The sequence below is a fragment of the Mobula hypostoma genome, chromosome 3 (genome assembly GCF_963921235.1).
Source record: "Mobula hypostoma chromosome 3, sMobHyp1.1, whole genome shotgun sequence".
Lineage (NCBI taxonomy): Eukaryota > Metazoa > Chordata > Chondrichthyes > Myliobatiformes > Myliobatidae > Mobula > Mobula hypostoma.
Genome location: NC_086099.1, coordinates 157,298,944 through 157,315,402, shown reverse-complemented (window position 1 = coordinate 157,315,402; position 16,459 = coordinate 157,298,944). Strand labels below are relative to the sequence as shown.

The window sequence follows — 16,459 nt, the reverse complement described above, 5'->3', positions numbered from 1 at the left end:
ACACAGGTGCTGTTCGACCAGCGGAGTTCATACTCCAGATTCTAGTACGCACAGTCTCTTGTATCTGTTGCTAAGTGAGACAAGAAGGGTCAGTCTGGAAATTAGGGACCGGCCTTTCAGAATGGTGACGACATGAAATGTCATCACCTGAAGAGAGGTAAACCGTTGGAGTACTCTCCCCAAGAGGGCTGTGGAAGATTAGTTACTGAGCATATTCAAGATGGAGATTGACAGATTTTTGAATATTAAAGAAATCGAGGGTTATGAGGAAGAGTGCAGGAAAGTGATGCTAATGTTATAGGTCAGCAGTGATCTGATGGAATACATAGAGCCCACTCAGTAAGATCACTACTCATTTTTAACAACTAGTAAAATGGGCTAACTGGCTTCATGTCCTTCCATTTATTTTATGTCCTTCTGTCCTTCAGAAGCACGTGTGCAAAAAAGGGAGCTCCAATTCCAACAATATACACCTCAACTGAAAGGCTGTTAATTACAAAACCTCAGTGCCACAAAGAAAGATTTTCAATGGCATAAACGATTCAAGCAAAAAGTAAGGCCCATTTTAGATGCACAATCAGTTTAATGTTCAAATAGCAATGAAGTCTTTCCCACTGCTCTGATAGGAAAGTGCCCATGTAGAGCCCTACAGCATTGTTAGCTGTAAGGTTGTTCATGTTTATTTATTTAAAAGTAAACACAATTTAAAAGATAGGATGGATTGACACTGACATTAGATCAGAATCCAGATTAAATCTGTCAAGTCACTGTTTCAGTTTCCTTATATGTCATATATGAGCAGCCCATGCCTCATATTTCATTAGTTTTACATTATTGTGCATAGATTTTAATTTAGTTTTATATTCATGTAATTATGTAACATGTTCATCTTGAAAGGTGACACATACTGCAGCTAAATTACTTTGCTGTCATTGTACAAAATACTGGCACATTTATGCATGGAGACATAAGAAATTTGGGAAGATCCTAAATGGATTTTTTTGCATCTATACTTACTCAGGAGATGGACACATCTATAGAAGTGAGGGAAAGCAGCAGTGAGGTCATGGACCATGTACAGATTACAGAGGAGGAGGTCTTTGCTGTCCTGAGGCAAATTCAGATAGATAAACCCCCAGCGCCTGGCAAGGTGTTCCCTTGGACACTGTGGACGGCTAAAAGAAGACATGAGGTTGCTCCAGCAGACAAGGTAAAGGAGAATCCCAAGGGCTTATTCAGATATATTAAAAGCAAAGCGATAGCAAGGGTCAAATAGGGCCTCTAGAAGATCAGAGTGGTCATCTATGCATGGAGCAGAAAGAGATAAGGGTGATCATAAAATGGGATTTTTTGCATCTGTATTTACTTTGGAGACAAACACCGAGTGTATAGAATGGAGGCAAAGCAGCAACAGTGAAATTACAAAGCAAGAGGTGTTTGCTGTCTTGAGGAAAATTAGGTGAGTAAATCCCCAGGTCCTGACAAGATGTTCCTCCAGACCCTGTGGGAGGCTAGTGCAGAATCTGCAGGGGCCCTAACGGAGATATTTAAAACATCCATTGCCATGGGTAAGGTGTTAGAGGACTGAAGGATAATTAATGCTATCTGTTGTGAAAGGTTGTAAGAAAAAGCCAGAAAATTAAAGCCTGACAGCAATAGTGGGTAAGTTATTGGTATGTAATCTAAGGGACCCAATATACAAGTATTTGGATTGGCGAGAACTGATAAGGGATAGTCCACATGACTTTGTGCATGATCGGTCGTATATAACTAAACTTATACATTTTGTTGAGGAAGGTACCAGGAAAGTTGTTGAAGGCAAGGTAGTGGATATTGTTTACATGGACTTTAGCAAGGCATTTGACAAGGTCTCACATGGGAGGTTAGTTCAGTTGCTTTCAATCCAATATGAGGTATAAATTGGATTAGACATTGGCTTGCGGAAGAAGCCAGAGAGTGGTAGTAGATGGTTGCCTCTCTGACTGGAGGCCCGTGACCAGTGGAGTGCCACAGGGATCGATGCTGGATCCATTGCTGTTTTTCATCTACATCAACAACCTAGATGATAATGTGGTAAACTGGATCAGCAAACTCATCAGATTGGGGTGTAGAGGGCAGCGAGGAAGACGATCAAACCATGCAGCAGGGTCTGTACCAGGTGGAAAAATGGGCTGAAAAATAGCAGATGGAATTTAGTACATACAAGTGTGAGGTGTTGCATGTTGGGAGGATGAATTGGGGAAGGAATTACATAGTGAGCGGTAGAACAGATGGATCTGGGAAAGAGGTGTCAGAAGTAGATACAGTCATAAAGCAAGCTTTTGGCATATTGGCTTTCATAACTCAAAGTCTTGAGTGCAAGAGTTGAGATGTTATGTTGAGGTTGTTAAAGATGTTCGTGAGGCCTATTTTGGAATGTTTTGTTCAGTTTTGGTCACCTACCTACAAGAAAGATGTCAGTAAGATAGAAAGAGTGCAGAGAAAATCTACAATCATGTTGAGAATCTGAGGTGAGTCAAAGCTGAACAGGTTAGGACTTCATTCCCTAGAGCATAGAATAATGAGGGGAGATTTGATATGAGGTATGCAAAATCTTGAGGAGTATAGATAAGGTAAATGCACATAAAACATTTTCCACTGAGGTTGGGTGAGACTAGAAATAGAGGTCAAGAGTTAAAGGTGAAAGGTGAACATGAGGAGGAATTTCTGCACTTAGTAAATGGTGAGAATATGAAACAAGCTGCCTGCGGAAGTGGTGGATGTGAGTTCGATTTCAACATTTACAAAAATTTGGATAATTACATTGATGCGAGGGGTGTGGAGGTCTATGGTCTGGGTGCAGGTCGATGGGACAAGGCAGGTATACAGTCAGCACAGACCAGATGGGCCGAAGGGCCTGTTTCTATACTGTTGTGTTCTTGTTTCAATTTGCCTGAAGAATCACTTTACTCCAAAAAGTAATTGAATGAAATTCATGGATAAATTTTCTATTGGTAAGATATTCGCAGTTATTTTGTAAATAATACTATTCTTTTGCACTTCTGGTCAGATGCTAATTGCATTTAATTGGCTTTGTATCTGTACTTGGCACAATGATAATAAAGTTGAATCTAATCTAATCTATGAAAGTACCTCTAAAAAATTGAGTGAACACAAGAGATTCTGCAGAAGCTGGAAATTCAGTGCAATGGACACAAAATGCTGGAGAAACTCAGTAGGTTAGGCAGCCAGAGAGGAATAAACAATTGATGCTCCAGGATTCAAAAGGAAGAGGGAAGGAGTGCAAGCTGGCAAGTGATGGGAAGGTGAGTGGGTGGAAGGAGGACTGAAGTGAGAAGTTGGGAGGTGATAGAATGAAGTGATAAAGAAGGGATCTGACAGGACAGTGGGCCATGGGAGAAAGGGAAAGAGGAGGGGCAGCAAAGGAAGATAATGGACATGTGGGGAAAGGAGAAGGGGTAAGAGGGGTATCAGAATGGGGAATGGAAAAAGAGAGAAGGGGACGGGAGAAGAAATTAATGGACATTACAGATATCAATTTTAATGCTATCGGCTTTAAGGCTATGAGTTGTTGCTCCTGCAACCGGAGATTGGGCCTCATTGTGACAGTAGAGGGCATGGACCAACATGTCAGAGTGGGAATCTGAATTGAAATGGGTACTCTTTTGTGGAAGATGGAATTAAAGACCTCGGTGAAGTGGTCCCACAATCTACATCAGGGTCTCACTGATGTAGAGAAGCCCAAACTGGGAGCAACTGGATACAGTAGATGACCCCAATTAAATCACGGATAAAACTTTATGTTATGCAGGTTGTTACTGAGTAAGTTGAAACCTTGTAGCAAAAAATGTGATCTGTGCCCACTTTACAGGCATTAATAGTTTGATTTAGGAAGTAATTGTTTAATGAATTCCCAACCAGAAGAGAATGCACACAGAAAGCAGTTTTCAAATAAGTCAGCTAATATAAATTAGATTAAGTTTTTCATCTTTTCAGAAGAAGACTCATTACAATTTGGTGTAGGACTGTGCTTTCTAATGCATCCATACATTATTCTGCACTGAAGTCAGGTATGTTGACAGAATCAGGAGTCTTCCTTCATCTGAGCAGACCGACAGGATGAAATTCTCTCCCGTTTTATGCCTATTGTACATACTTTGTCAGCAAATTATAAAGAAAGTTTGAGAATTTTCAAACCAGCCTTAGTGCCATTTCCAAACTCCCTGATTATTGTTCATGTAAGAAAAGTAAAAGTATCACACAGCTGCTCTGAATCTGCCATTAAACTTTACCATTATTCTGAATGTATTAACGACATACTGCAACATAGGGTACCCAAATGGATAAAACTTAATAGAACTGGAAACAAAAAAGGTCATCCAATTGAAATCTAATGGAATACAACCTGCCTTACCTTCACCATCAACAGTGAGTGTTTCATAGGAGTCCCACCGGATCAATGGGTCAGCAGTGTTATAATCCACAATTACTCCATGATCATTCTGGAGATGTTCAGAACCTATGAGGCAACATGTTCAGTGTTATACTCACAATTAAGCATAGTTCATCAATAGATACAAACACTCATTTTTGTCCAATCACTTGGCCATGCATTATTATTGTAAAGACAAAACATTGCAATGTACATTCATTTCGAGATGCTATCCACAACGCAGATTCAGCTCTCTGAGAATAAATAAAACTGAAAGGAAAGCTTAGAAAAAATCTTCAGAGTTGGTACTAATGAAGTATCTAATCCAGAATCCCACAAAAGTCAGCACACACCCACAGCTGTGGTTAGTTTCCCTTTTGCATGCCATGGGAAAAGAATATTTACAGGATACAACTTCAAATGAAAACTTTGGGGTTAGGCTTAACACACATCTGTCTAAAATGTCTCTTTGCCGACATTTCCTTTTGAATAAAGAGTTTCATTATTAGGGGCTCATGGGCCATTGTCAGCTCCAAAATGCAAGATATTTAAATTATGTTTAAACATATGAAGCTAAATATTTCATGTAAATATAAAGAAGTCAAACTTGTATAGTAAAACTCATAATTTTAAATCATCCTTTTTCATTTGCCATGCTAAGTTTATATTACACTGAGAGAAATGCCCAAAATATTCCTTGCTGCCTGCCCCTCAGTCTTATGCACTGCTTTACTAGTTAAGCAATACTTACCCTGCGCTTTTAAACCAGACTGAGATTTCAGTAGAACAGCTATGAAATTATGTCCAGCCTCAGCTCTAAAAAGGCAACAGAAACCTTTCCAAAGAGCAGTTTTATAAAAGATTGCTGACCAGAAAGCTTAGCTGGAAGAGACAGAAGACAGCCAGGGAACATCACTGGTTCCTAATTCCTGTTTTGTTTCATCACCAGGTACTTTTTTTGATTGGGACATCACCTTAACTTGGGCCATGATCATCAAAATGATTACAGCTGTATGAAATAAATACTAGGGAGAGATGATGAAATTGCAATCGGGCAGCAGGTCAGGCTGAAACAGGTAATAAAGCGGGTTAGCTTTCAGCATTTAAGAGAAATTTGATTGTTCCTGGATGGGGGGGGGGGTGGTGTGGAAGGCTATGGTTCAGGTGCATGGAACGAGGTAGGTGAATAGTTTAAAATGGACTAGAGATGGACCTAAGGTCCTGTTTCTATGCTGTAGTGCTATACGACTCTAATCACTTCCAATGTATGCATATTAACATGTTTCTAAGCAAGCACATACATTTTCTCCCCTAAGACAGATTGCAGGGAGGGTATTCTACTTTGTGCACTTCTCTGCATCAGTGATTCATGTCTATACAATGAACCAAGATTGAAGGAGGCAATTTCCACTAACATCCTTTACAGAAATCTCCTTTCTATACATGGTCACATTCAGGTAGGCTCCTGTTGAACCCAAGCTTCCTAAATCACTGCTCTCTTCTGAGCTCAGTTAACTAACTTACAAGCTGACAAGTTACTCCCCAGGCTGACACCTATTGCAAGCCCAGAATGTGGTCTCAAGCTACCCTCTCCATTTCTCTTCCCCACTGTGCTAAATGCTTGAGGCCTCATGGTCCTGGAAAGGAAATGACAAGTCAGACGTTAAAATTGTGTCTGCCTCCTGTTTTGGCCCTTGAGCTGCAGCTGCAAGTCAAGAATTCGGGATTAACCATGGAAAATCAGAAACTTAAGTTCAATAAATCGGTTAATTTCTGAAGCAGCAGCAGAAAAACCATCTCAAAGCATGTCTTGTTGCAAATACCCCACTGGCTCAGCCGCAATATCCAGAAAATCCTCCAGTATCTATCTGGTATGGAGAATATGTGACTGAAGTCCCTCTTGTACTGTTGACTATAAATGAGCACAGCAAGCCACTCTATTTAAATAATTACTGTGAAGATTAATCACAGGAATAAAAATGCTTTGGGACAAGACCAAGTAGTCTTAGTTGGATCAATTCTCATCAATGCCTGAGTGGGAGAACTGTCCAACAAACTTAGTGATTTACACTTTGTTATGCACGTAAGTGTATCAGCAAACCTCCAGGTAACACATCTCACTGCTCCAGCAACCTGGGTGCAATATTGGCCTGTGTAAAGCTGACTTGCTCTCCTTGTGACTCTGAGTTATCTGTTTTCCTCCGGCATCTTGAAGATGTACAGAAGGTGTACAGGTTAGTTCGTTAATGGGCCACTGTAATTTCCATTTAATGTATAAGCGAGTCGTAGAATCAGGGAGGAGTTGATTAGAGTGTGGGGAAAATAAAATAGAATTAGTGATCGAGAGTCATCGAGCACTACAGCACAGAGACATGCCCTTTGGCCCATCTAGTCCATACTGAACTATTATTCTGCCTAGTCGCATCATTTCAGCACCTGGCTGTTAAGTGCTGAAATTGAACCTGCACCCACCACTTGCACTGGCACTGGCAGCTTGTTCCACATTCACACCACCTTCTGGGTGAAGACGTTCCCCTCATCTTCCATTTACGCGGCTCACATTTTGCCCTTAGCCTATGACCTCTAGTTCTCATCTCACCCAACCTGTATTTCTTTCAACTCTTGCTTCATTCTCCTATGCTTCAGGGAATCAAGTCCAAACCTGTTCAATCTTTCCTTAGAACTCAGGTCCTTAAGTCCCAGCAACGTCCTTGAAAATTTTCTCTGTACTCTTTTAATCTCATTGATATCTTTCCCATAGGTAGTTGACCAGAACTGCACATAATATTGTAAATTAGGCCTCACTGTCTTATATAACTTCAGCATAACATTCCAACTATTGTACTCATTACTTTGATTTATGGAAGCCAATGCGCCAAAAACTCTCTTAATATCCTATCTACCTATAAAGTCACTTTCAAGGAAATATGGACCTGTATTCCCAAATCCTTCTGTTCTACTGCCCACCCCAGTACCCTACCATTCACTGTGCAAGTTCTACCCTGGTTGGTCCTTCCAAGATGCACCACTTCACACTTGTCTGCATTAAATTTCATCTGCCATTTTTCAGCCCATATTTCCGGCTGGTCCGGATCACGCTGCACTTCTTCACTCTCTACTGCACCCCCAATCTTGGTGCCATCTGCAAATCTGCTGATCCAGTTTACCACATTATCATCCAGATCGTTGATATAGATGACAAACAACAAAGGACCCAGCACTGATCCCTGCAGCTCTCCACTAATCACAGCCCGCCATCAAAGAAGCAACCATCTACTCCACTCTCCAGCTTTCCTCACAAAGCCGATGTTGAATAGAATTTACTACCTTATCCTGAATGCCAAGTGAATGAACCTTCTTGTCCAACCTCCGATATGGGACCTTGACTAGTGCATCATTAGTCTGGGATTAGTGTAACTGGGTACTTAGTGGGCTGACGTGCCTGATATATAGAGTCACATAACATGGTAACTGATCCTTCAGCCCAACTTCTCTATGCTGACCAAGTTGTCTACTTGACCTCGTTCTACTTCCCTGTAGTTGGTCAATATCCCTCTAAACCTTTCCTATTTGTATATGACTCTATAAAAACAGACAATTTTGTTGCAGACTTTGTTATCAGCACTGAGTCAAAGCAATTTAACACATGAAATTTGAGATTACCTTTCATTAACCTAGATATGTGCAGTTGGGTGGGATCAACTCTGGGGATCATTGACAAAAGGCCTAAAAAATCTTTTAAGGAAACTGACCACCTCTTTCTGCCCTCCCTGAATTTAAAGATGAAAGATAAGCTTTATTTCTCACATGCAAATCGAGAGATCAAGACATACAGTGAAAAGGGTCGTTTGAATCAATGACCAACAGAGTCTCAGGGTTGTATATAATGACATATATGTACTTTCTTTTGAACTTTGAAAGCGAGTGTGGGAACAGTGCAGTCATAATTTGCCAACCCTTACTAATCCGTATGTCTTTGGAATGTGCGAGGAAATCCGAGCACCCAGAGGAAATGCACGCGGTCATGGGAGAACGTACAAATTCCTTAGCAGACAATGGCAGGAATTGAATCCTGATCACTGGCACGGAAAAGCAACATGCTGACTGCAATACTACCATGCCACCCCAGCTACACACTTCAAAGCTTTAAGGAAAGCAAGAACATTCGATAGAGAAAGTATTTGTCCATCAAAAAGAAAGACCAATAACTTCAATAGTATCCAAGTTATTTAATATGTAGGGATGTATTAGACTGATCCAGAACGATATGCAGGTGTTATCCATTTACATGAAGTTGGATTGCTACTTTAATTGTGAGATGGATGTCTGTCATGTCTACATCAATTCAAGCAACGCAAGCATATCAAGCTGAAACAAGGAGATATTATGTCTCACTGAATAATCAACAATTGCCACCCCTTTACAAGACATTCCATGACCTTTCTTTTGATCCATATTTCTGAAAGCACCTTAAAATCATTCATTATTTTGTATCTGACAAGGACAACATTTACTAATCATCCCTGACAGAATGGCTTCCAGCTGGGGAGTCCTAAGTGAGGCCAGCACAGAGAAGGGCAACATTTCCTCTTGATGTACATTAACGAACCAGGTGGGTTTCTACAACAATCTCAGGCTTTAACGATCATCATCACCAATACAAGGTCTTGTTTTTTCCCAAATTACAGATTATCAACTGAATTTCCATTCCACAGTTTTCATGATGGGATTTGCACTTGGGTATCTAGATTTTTGTGAAACCAGTTATGTCCCCACTGCTCCAGCACCATATTCCAACTACACATAATAATAAAAAAGAGAAAAAAAACACAATAAATGATTGCACATACCCTGTATTTTCTCTGGGCTAGCTGAGAACACCAGTTCAATCTTCCCATATTCAGGAAACCTGTCATCTAGAATAAAAGCAACAGAGAAATAATTGACCAGACACTCACATCATTTTCATTCAGACAAGGTGTTCTATTTTAGCCTATTTAACACACATTAATCAAAAACATTTTTTTAAGACAGGGTAATAAAAAGACACAAGTGAAAAATCTTAAGGATGAGGGTAAGGAGATTTAAGAGAGATCTAAAGGCAATTTTCCATTTTCCAAAGCTGATATTCACAACTCACTGCCAGAGGAGGTGCTGGAATCAGATATACAATTACTAAATTTATTAGGCATTCAGTCAGACACTTAAACTGGCAAGGCAGAAAACAATGCCAGTCCAAATGCAAACAAAGGAAATCCACGTACATGGTCTGTTTCTGTGCTGTGCAACTATTTTGCTCTGTGGCAAAAAAATCATCTTTTGCATCTTAAGGAGAAAGGCAAATCAGAACTGAACAGAAAAATTATGTTTGTGAATATGTTAAAGCAATCATATATCAAACAAATTGATCCTGTTATCTGGCTGAGACCCTTCGTCAAGACTAACTCTTCCTTCAGTTAGTCCTGACGAAGGGTCTCGGCCTGAAACGTCGACTGCACCTCTTCCTAGAGATGCTGCTTGGCCTGCTGCGTTCACCAGCAACTTTTATGTGTGTTGCTTGAATTTCCAGCATCTGCAGAATTCCTGTTGTTTGATCCTGTTATCTTGTGGTCTTTAACCAGTAGTATCGCCTATTTTAGAATACATCAAGTAATGCTGCATATTTTCTTTAATGTGAGTGTTTTTTTTTTAAAGACCTTCTTTGGGATTAATGTTCTTCCCCCAATGGTTTGCACTGAGAATGACCCTTTAAAATATTGCATTGAGAAAAATAAGTACCTTTAAACTTAAATATCAAAAGTCTTATGGACATATGTACAAAATATATGATTTTTCCCATCATCTCAAGATTCCTCCAAAACATACCAACCAGAATTGTGCTATGAAGGTAAGGAAGCAAAACAAAATTGTCAACTCTTGATTATTTAACAGAATTACAATCATCCATAAATAGAAGGCAAAATCATGAGTCTTGCAAGTGAACTGCGAATACCGGGATTAGAGTAAATAACATTGGCTAATTGCAAGAATAATTAAGGTGACAGCCTTCAGTCCTCCTCTCTGGGAAAGTATTTAGAGAAAGGAAAAGCCTTAAGTTCAACACTTATTGGCCACATCTGTATTCCATTCAGTTATGACTAGTAATGGTAGATAGTCTATCAGCTCACCTTTGTTGGCATTATCAAGGTCTTCTTTCCCAAACACAAATCCAAAGCCCTGAATAGAGCCGATGTGAAACTGAAGCCGGAATATGACATCTCTCGTGGCTGAACGGTACTTCTTGTGGTAGCATTTCACCTGTAATCAATTAATTTAGTAGAAATGAATAAGTAATATTACTGTAAAGTGAATCTTAAACGCAAATATAACGCTCACATTTCAATAGGAGTTACAACAACATGAACTACTGTTGGGTGTGTTGGATCCTGGTGATTTTGCAATCCAAAGGTTGTTTGGAAGTCAAGAATGAGGCGTAATTCTTGCAATTTTAGCACAATCCAGTAATAAGAGGCAGCTTGTGAAACAGTCAGGTTTATGTATCCTGACATAAGCTGCAAAAAAAAACTAAGCATCCAGAAAAATACATTACTGGAAAATTCACCGAACCATTACACGTATACAATATGCTTAGGTGATCATATAAAAATACAAATAGAGGAAAAGTTGAACTACGTGAAAATTAACCATTTTACACTCTTATTCAACAGCTGCACTGACTCCACGTGTGGAAAAACTTCTCCCACAGATGCAGACTTCCTCTTGCACTACCCTTCTGCACAGTTACCACGCCCAGCTACATCTTTAAATCTAGATTGTTGCAATTTTCATCTTCAGAGTTTCAGTCAATTCCAGCCTGTAGATATTCACATGGTTCAATTTTATTTTATAACATCTTCATCTATCTTATGACAATCTACTCCCTAAAAACACTTCCTCCCCAAAAACTTTACCCATTTATTTCCCCCAAGGATATACAATTGCTCCACACTTCTCTTAAGATTATTTGAGGGCACACTGCTTTGTCATTAAACACAGTTCCCCTCAACCAGCACACACATTTGTCCGACTACACTCATTCACACATTGGAACTTCCTTCAGCTCCACTGAAAGATATAGCTGCAGAAGTATGTATACGTCCATACTATGCCCGTCTCTTTGTGGGTGCCCTTGTTTCACTCCTAAGGTGGATTGCTCCTTCATCTCACTTTCAAACACTTTGATAAATCTATTGGTGCTGCTTCTTACCTGTATACTTGTTTTTTCCTTGCATATATTTGTACATATATAAGTTGCTCAAAAACCTGTTTCTAATTTTGCTGCCAATTTGTGACATGCTCTCAGTTTCACATGGTCCATCTCTGAATATTCCATTCCCTTTCAGGAAAGAAACGTCCATTGCAAATTCATGGATTCTCACGGCCATTCCACCTTGACTACGCTTGAGATTCCATACTATTTCCTGCAGACTCAATTCAATTGTCCTAATTCCTCCATTACTATGGAATCTACTCTAATGAAGGAACTTTCTACACTGGTGTCACTCGGATCTCTCCGATATTTCCTTAACCTTGGCTTTCACTCTGCCATTGTTACTAACTTCATCTCATCATCTTTGTGCTCCGCTGTTCTCATCCTCTCCTCATAAAGCCCATAAGAGCATAAAACACAGGAGCAGAATTAGGCCATTTGCCTTCGAGACTGTTCCATCATTCCATCATGACTGATTTATTATCCATCTCGACCCCATTCTCCTGCCTTCTCCCCAGAACCTTTGATGCCCTGACTAACCAAGAACCTATCAACATCTGCTTTAAATGTACTCAAAAGAGTTAGCCCCCACAGTTGTCTGTGGCAATAAATTTTACAGCACCCCCTGTCTAAAGAAATTTCCTCTCATCTCTGCTCAAAATGGACATCCCTCTATTCTGAGGCTATGCCTAGACTCACCCACTAAAGGAAACATCCTCTCCACATCCACTCTATCGAGGTTTTTCAACATTTGATAGGTTTCAATTAGATTCTTCCAAACTCCAGCTGGTACAGGCCCAGAACCATCAAACACTCCTCATAGATTAACCCTTTCATTCCCAGAATCATTCTCATGACCCTCAATGGACCCGCTCCAATCCCAGCACATCTTTTCTTAAATAAGGAGCCCAAAACTGATCCCAATACTCCAAGTGTGGTTTGAACAATGCCTTATAAAGCCTCAGCATTGCATTTTTGCTTTTATATTTTAGTCCTCTCAAACTGAATGCTAACATTGCACAAGGATTCCCAAATCCCTTTGCATTTCTGATTTTTGAAATTGTCTCCTTGTTTGGACAATAAACTACACCTTTATTCCTTCTACCAAAGTGCATGCCCACTCTAGAGTCCATTTGCCACTTCTTTCCCATTCTCTCAATCTTCGTAAGTGCACACTAATCTCCTAATCTTCCCAATACACACTCACTGCTTCTTCAGCAAAACCTGCCCCTCCCATATCTTTGTATTGCCCACAAACTTCTCCATCATCCAAATTACTGACATGTAACATGAAGGGAAGTGGTCCCAGTACTGACTCCTGTGGAAAATCATTAGTGAAAGGCAGCCAACTAGAAAAGGCTCCATTTATTCCTGCCAGTCTGCCAATCCCTGATCTGTGCTAATGTCTTTCTACCATGGACTCTCATCTTGTTAAGCAGCCTCATGTGTGGCACTTTATCAAAGCCCTTCTGTAATCCAAGTAAATTACATCAACTCACTCTTTGTCTATCCTGCTTGTTATTTCCTTAAAGAATTCCAACAGATTTGTCAGGCAAGATTACCCTTAAGGAAACTATATTGACTTTAGCCTATTTTATCATGTGCCTCAAAGTAGCCCAAAAACTCATGCTTAATAAAGGACTCCTACCTCTTCCCAAACACTGAAGTCATGCTAAGTGGCTTATAAGACCCTTTCTTCTGCCTTCCTCCCTTCTTAAAGAGTGGAGTGACATTTGCAACTTTCCAGTCCTCAGGAACCATTCCAGAATCTAGTGATACTTGAAAATCATTACCAATGATCTCCATGATCTCTTCAGCTACCTCTTTCAGAACCTTGAACTGTAGTCTGAAGTACTGTTCATGGGCTCATTGCTCACTCAGAAATCAGACTGCGGAGGGTGAGAAGCTGTTCCTGAAACAGTTTGCCTTCAGGGTCCTGTGCTTCCTTCTTGGTAGGAATAAGAAGAGGGTGATGGGTTTCCCTAATGATGGATGACACATTCCTGAGGCATCACCTTTTGAAGCTTCCCACAAGGGAACTGGCTGAGTTTACAATTTTCTACAGTGTTTTCCGATCCTATGAAGTGATATCTCCATAACAGATGGTGATGCTACCTATTAGAATGCACTGCATGGTGCACCTGTAGAAATTTGCGAGAGTCTTTGGTGACTTAACAAGTCTCCTCAAACTCCTGATGAAATATAGCTACTATCATACCTTCTTTGTAATTGCATCAATATGTTGTACGATCTTCAGCGATGTTGACGCCCAGGAACTTGAAACTGCTCACCCTTTCCACTGCTGGTCCTTCAATGAGGATCGGTGTGTGTTCCCTCAACTTCCCCTTCCTGAAGTCCACAATCAATTCCTTGGTCTTGCTGACGTTGAGTGCAGGTTGGTTGTTGTGACACTACTCAACCAGCTGATCTTTATTGCTCCTGTACTCCTCCTCATCACTGTCTGAAATTCTGCCAATGGCAGCTGACATTCGAGCTGTGCCTCGTCACAAAGTCGTGGGTGTAGAAAAAGTAGAGCAGTAGGCTACGCACACACCCTTGAGGTGTGGCAGTGTATATTGTCCACAAGGTGGAGATTTTATTTCTGATCCACACTAACTAATGGTCTCCCTGGGAGGATGTCAAGGATACAGTTGCAGATGGAGGTACAGGGCCCAGGTTTTGGAGTTTGTTGATTAATAGTGATGGTATGATTGTGTTGAACATTGAGCTGTAGTTAATAAACAGCAGCCTGACATAGTTTTGCTACTGTCTAGGTGATCCAAGGCTGTAGACCTGTAGTGACAATAGGCTAATTGCAAAGGGTCCATGTCCTTGCTTAGACAGGAGTTGATTCTGGCCATGACCAACCTCTCAAAGCACTTCATCACAGTAGACGTGAGTTCCATTGGGTGAATGTCATTGAAGCAGCTCATGCTGCTCTTTTTGGTATGATTGTCACCCTTTGAAACAGGTGGGAACCTTCAACTACAGCAGTGACAGATTAAAGATGTCCTTGAACACTCCCACTATTCGATTAGCACAGATTTTCAATGCCCTACCACGTACACAATCAAGTCCTGAAGCCTCGTGAGGATTCATCTTTGAAGGATGTTTTGATGTTGGCCTCTGAGACAGAGATCAGGGTCACCAGATGTTGCAGGGATTCGCACAGGTGTAGTTTTATTCCCCCCTTCAAAGGATGCATAAAAGACAATTGAGTTAATCTGTGAAAGAAGCATCACAGCCATTCAGGGTGCTAGGTTTCGTCTTGTAGGAAGTAACGGCTTGCAAACTCTGCCAAGCTAACGTCATCCGTTTCTGTCTCTAACTTCAATTGGAATTGTTTTTTCTCCCTTAAATAGCCTTCTTAGGTCATACTGGCCTTCTTGTATAGTTCCGGGTCACCGACCTTGAATGCCATAGATCTAGCCCTCAGCAGTCTACAAGTCTCCTGGTTCACCTACAACTTTTGGTTTTGGCATGTTCGGTATGTTCTCGAAAGCACACGCTCATCTACACAGGTCTGATGAAGTCGGTGACAACTGTGGCATATTCATTCAGATTCGAAGTTGTGTCTCTGAATATTGTCCAGTCCATTGATTCAAACGAGTCCCGTAAGCAGTCCTCTGCCTCCCTCAACCATACCTCCCTGGTTTATTGTTGCTGCAGTCGTTAGTCTTTGTATGCCAGGAGTAGAGGTACAGCCAGGTGATCAGACTTTACAAAGTGTGGGCATGGCAAGAGTTCTTGATGTTGGCATAACACTGGTCAAGTATGTTGGCTCCTGTAGTTCCACAGATGATATATTGGTGGTAGTTGTTCAGAGACTTCTTCAAACTGGCCTGGTTGAAATCCCCCACAATGATAAGAAAGGCATCTGGGTGAGCTGTTTCACGACTGCTGATTATGGTGCTCAGCCCCTCCAGAGCCTGCCTGACATTGGTCTGAAGTGGAATGTACACTGCTACCAGACTGTAGGTGGAAAATTCCCTCAGCAGATAAAATGGACACACTTGACCACTAGATGTTTAAGGTTGAGTATGCAGGACTGAGACAGAACCACCATGTCTGTGTACCATGATGAGTTAATCATAAAGCATACTCCACCTCCTCTACCTTTAAAAGACTACAATCTCAAACAAGAGAAAATCTGCAGATGCTGGAAATCCAAGCAACACACACAAAATGCTGGAGGAACTCAGCAGGTCAGGCTTCATCTATGGAAAAAAGTATAGTCAATGTTTCAGGCTGAAACCCTTCAGCAAGACTGGAGAAAAAAAAGTGAGGGGTAGATTTGAAAGGTGGAGTGGGGGAGAGAGAAGTGCCAGGCCTACAATCTCCTGTCTTTGCAGAGTATGGTGAAACCAGTGGTCTGCAGCGCTGCATCCAAAATGGCAAGTGTGAACCATGTTTCCATAAAGCAAAGTACACAGCAGTCCCTGTTGTTCCTCTGGTACTGCAATCTTGCTCTGTTTTATTTTCCACTATACATTCACCAGCAGAATAGTTGGGAGTGAGGGTCTAAAGCCTCTCCATTTCAATCATACTCACTACTCTACATGTAAAGAAGTTACTGTACCTCTTAGCTCTCAATTGTTTTTTTCCCTCTTATACTGTATCTGTGCCTTCTAGTTTATAAACCTCAAGATTTTATACACCTTTGAAGACACCCCTCATTCTCCTATGCTCCAAGGAACAAAATCCAGCATGGCCAAACCCCACCTACAATTCAGGCCCTCTAATCTAGGCAGTACCTTGTAAATTTCATCTCTACCCTT

The 16,459-nt window shown here is 40.8% G+C and overlaps 1 protein-coding gene across 11 annotated transcripts in view; it reads right to left on the bottom strand.

Moving 5' to 3' along the window:
* LOC134344347 (tensin-3-like) overlaps nucleotides 1–16,459 on the bottom strand; it is a 453,918-nt gene that overhangs the window by 109,836 nt on the left and 327,623 nt on the right. For all 11 annotated transcript variants that reach the window (XR_010017422.1, XM_063043978.1, XM_063043980.1 and 8 more), the window contains 3 exons: nucleotides 10,600–10,729; nucleotides 9,283–9,348; nucleotides 4,415–4,519 (listed from right to left, as the gene is read on the bottom strand). Coding sequence is in view for 10 of the 11 variants with exons in the window: in XM_063043978.1 (XP_062900048.1) it covers nucleotides 4,415–4,519; nucleotides 9,283–9,348; nucleotides 10,600–10,729 (301 nt within the window). In the remaining variant the exon portion in view is untranslated. The remainder of the gene's footprint in view (nucleotides 1–4,414; nucleotides 4,520–9,282; nucleotides 9,349–10,599; nucleotides 10,730–16,459) is intronic.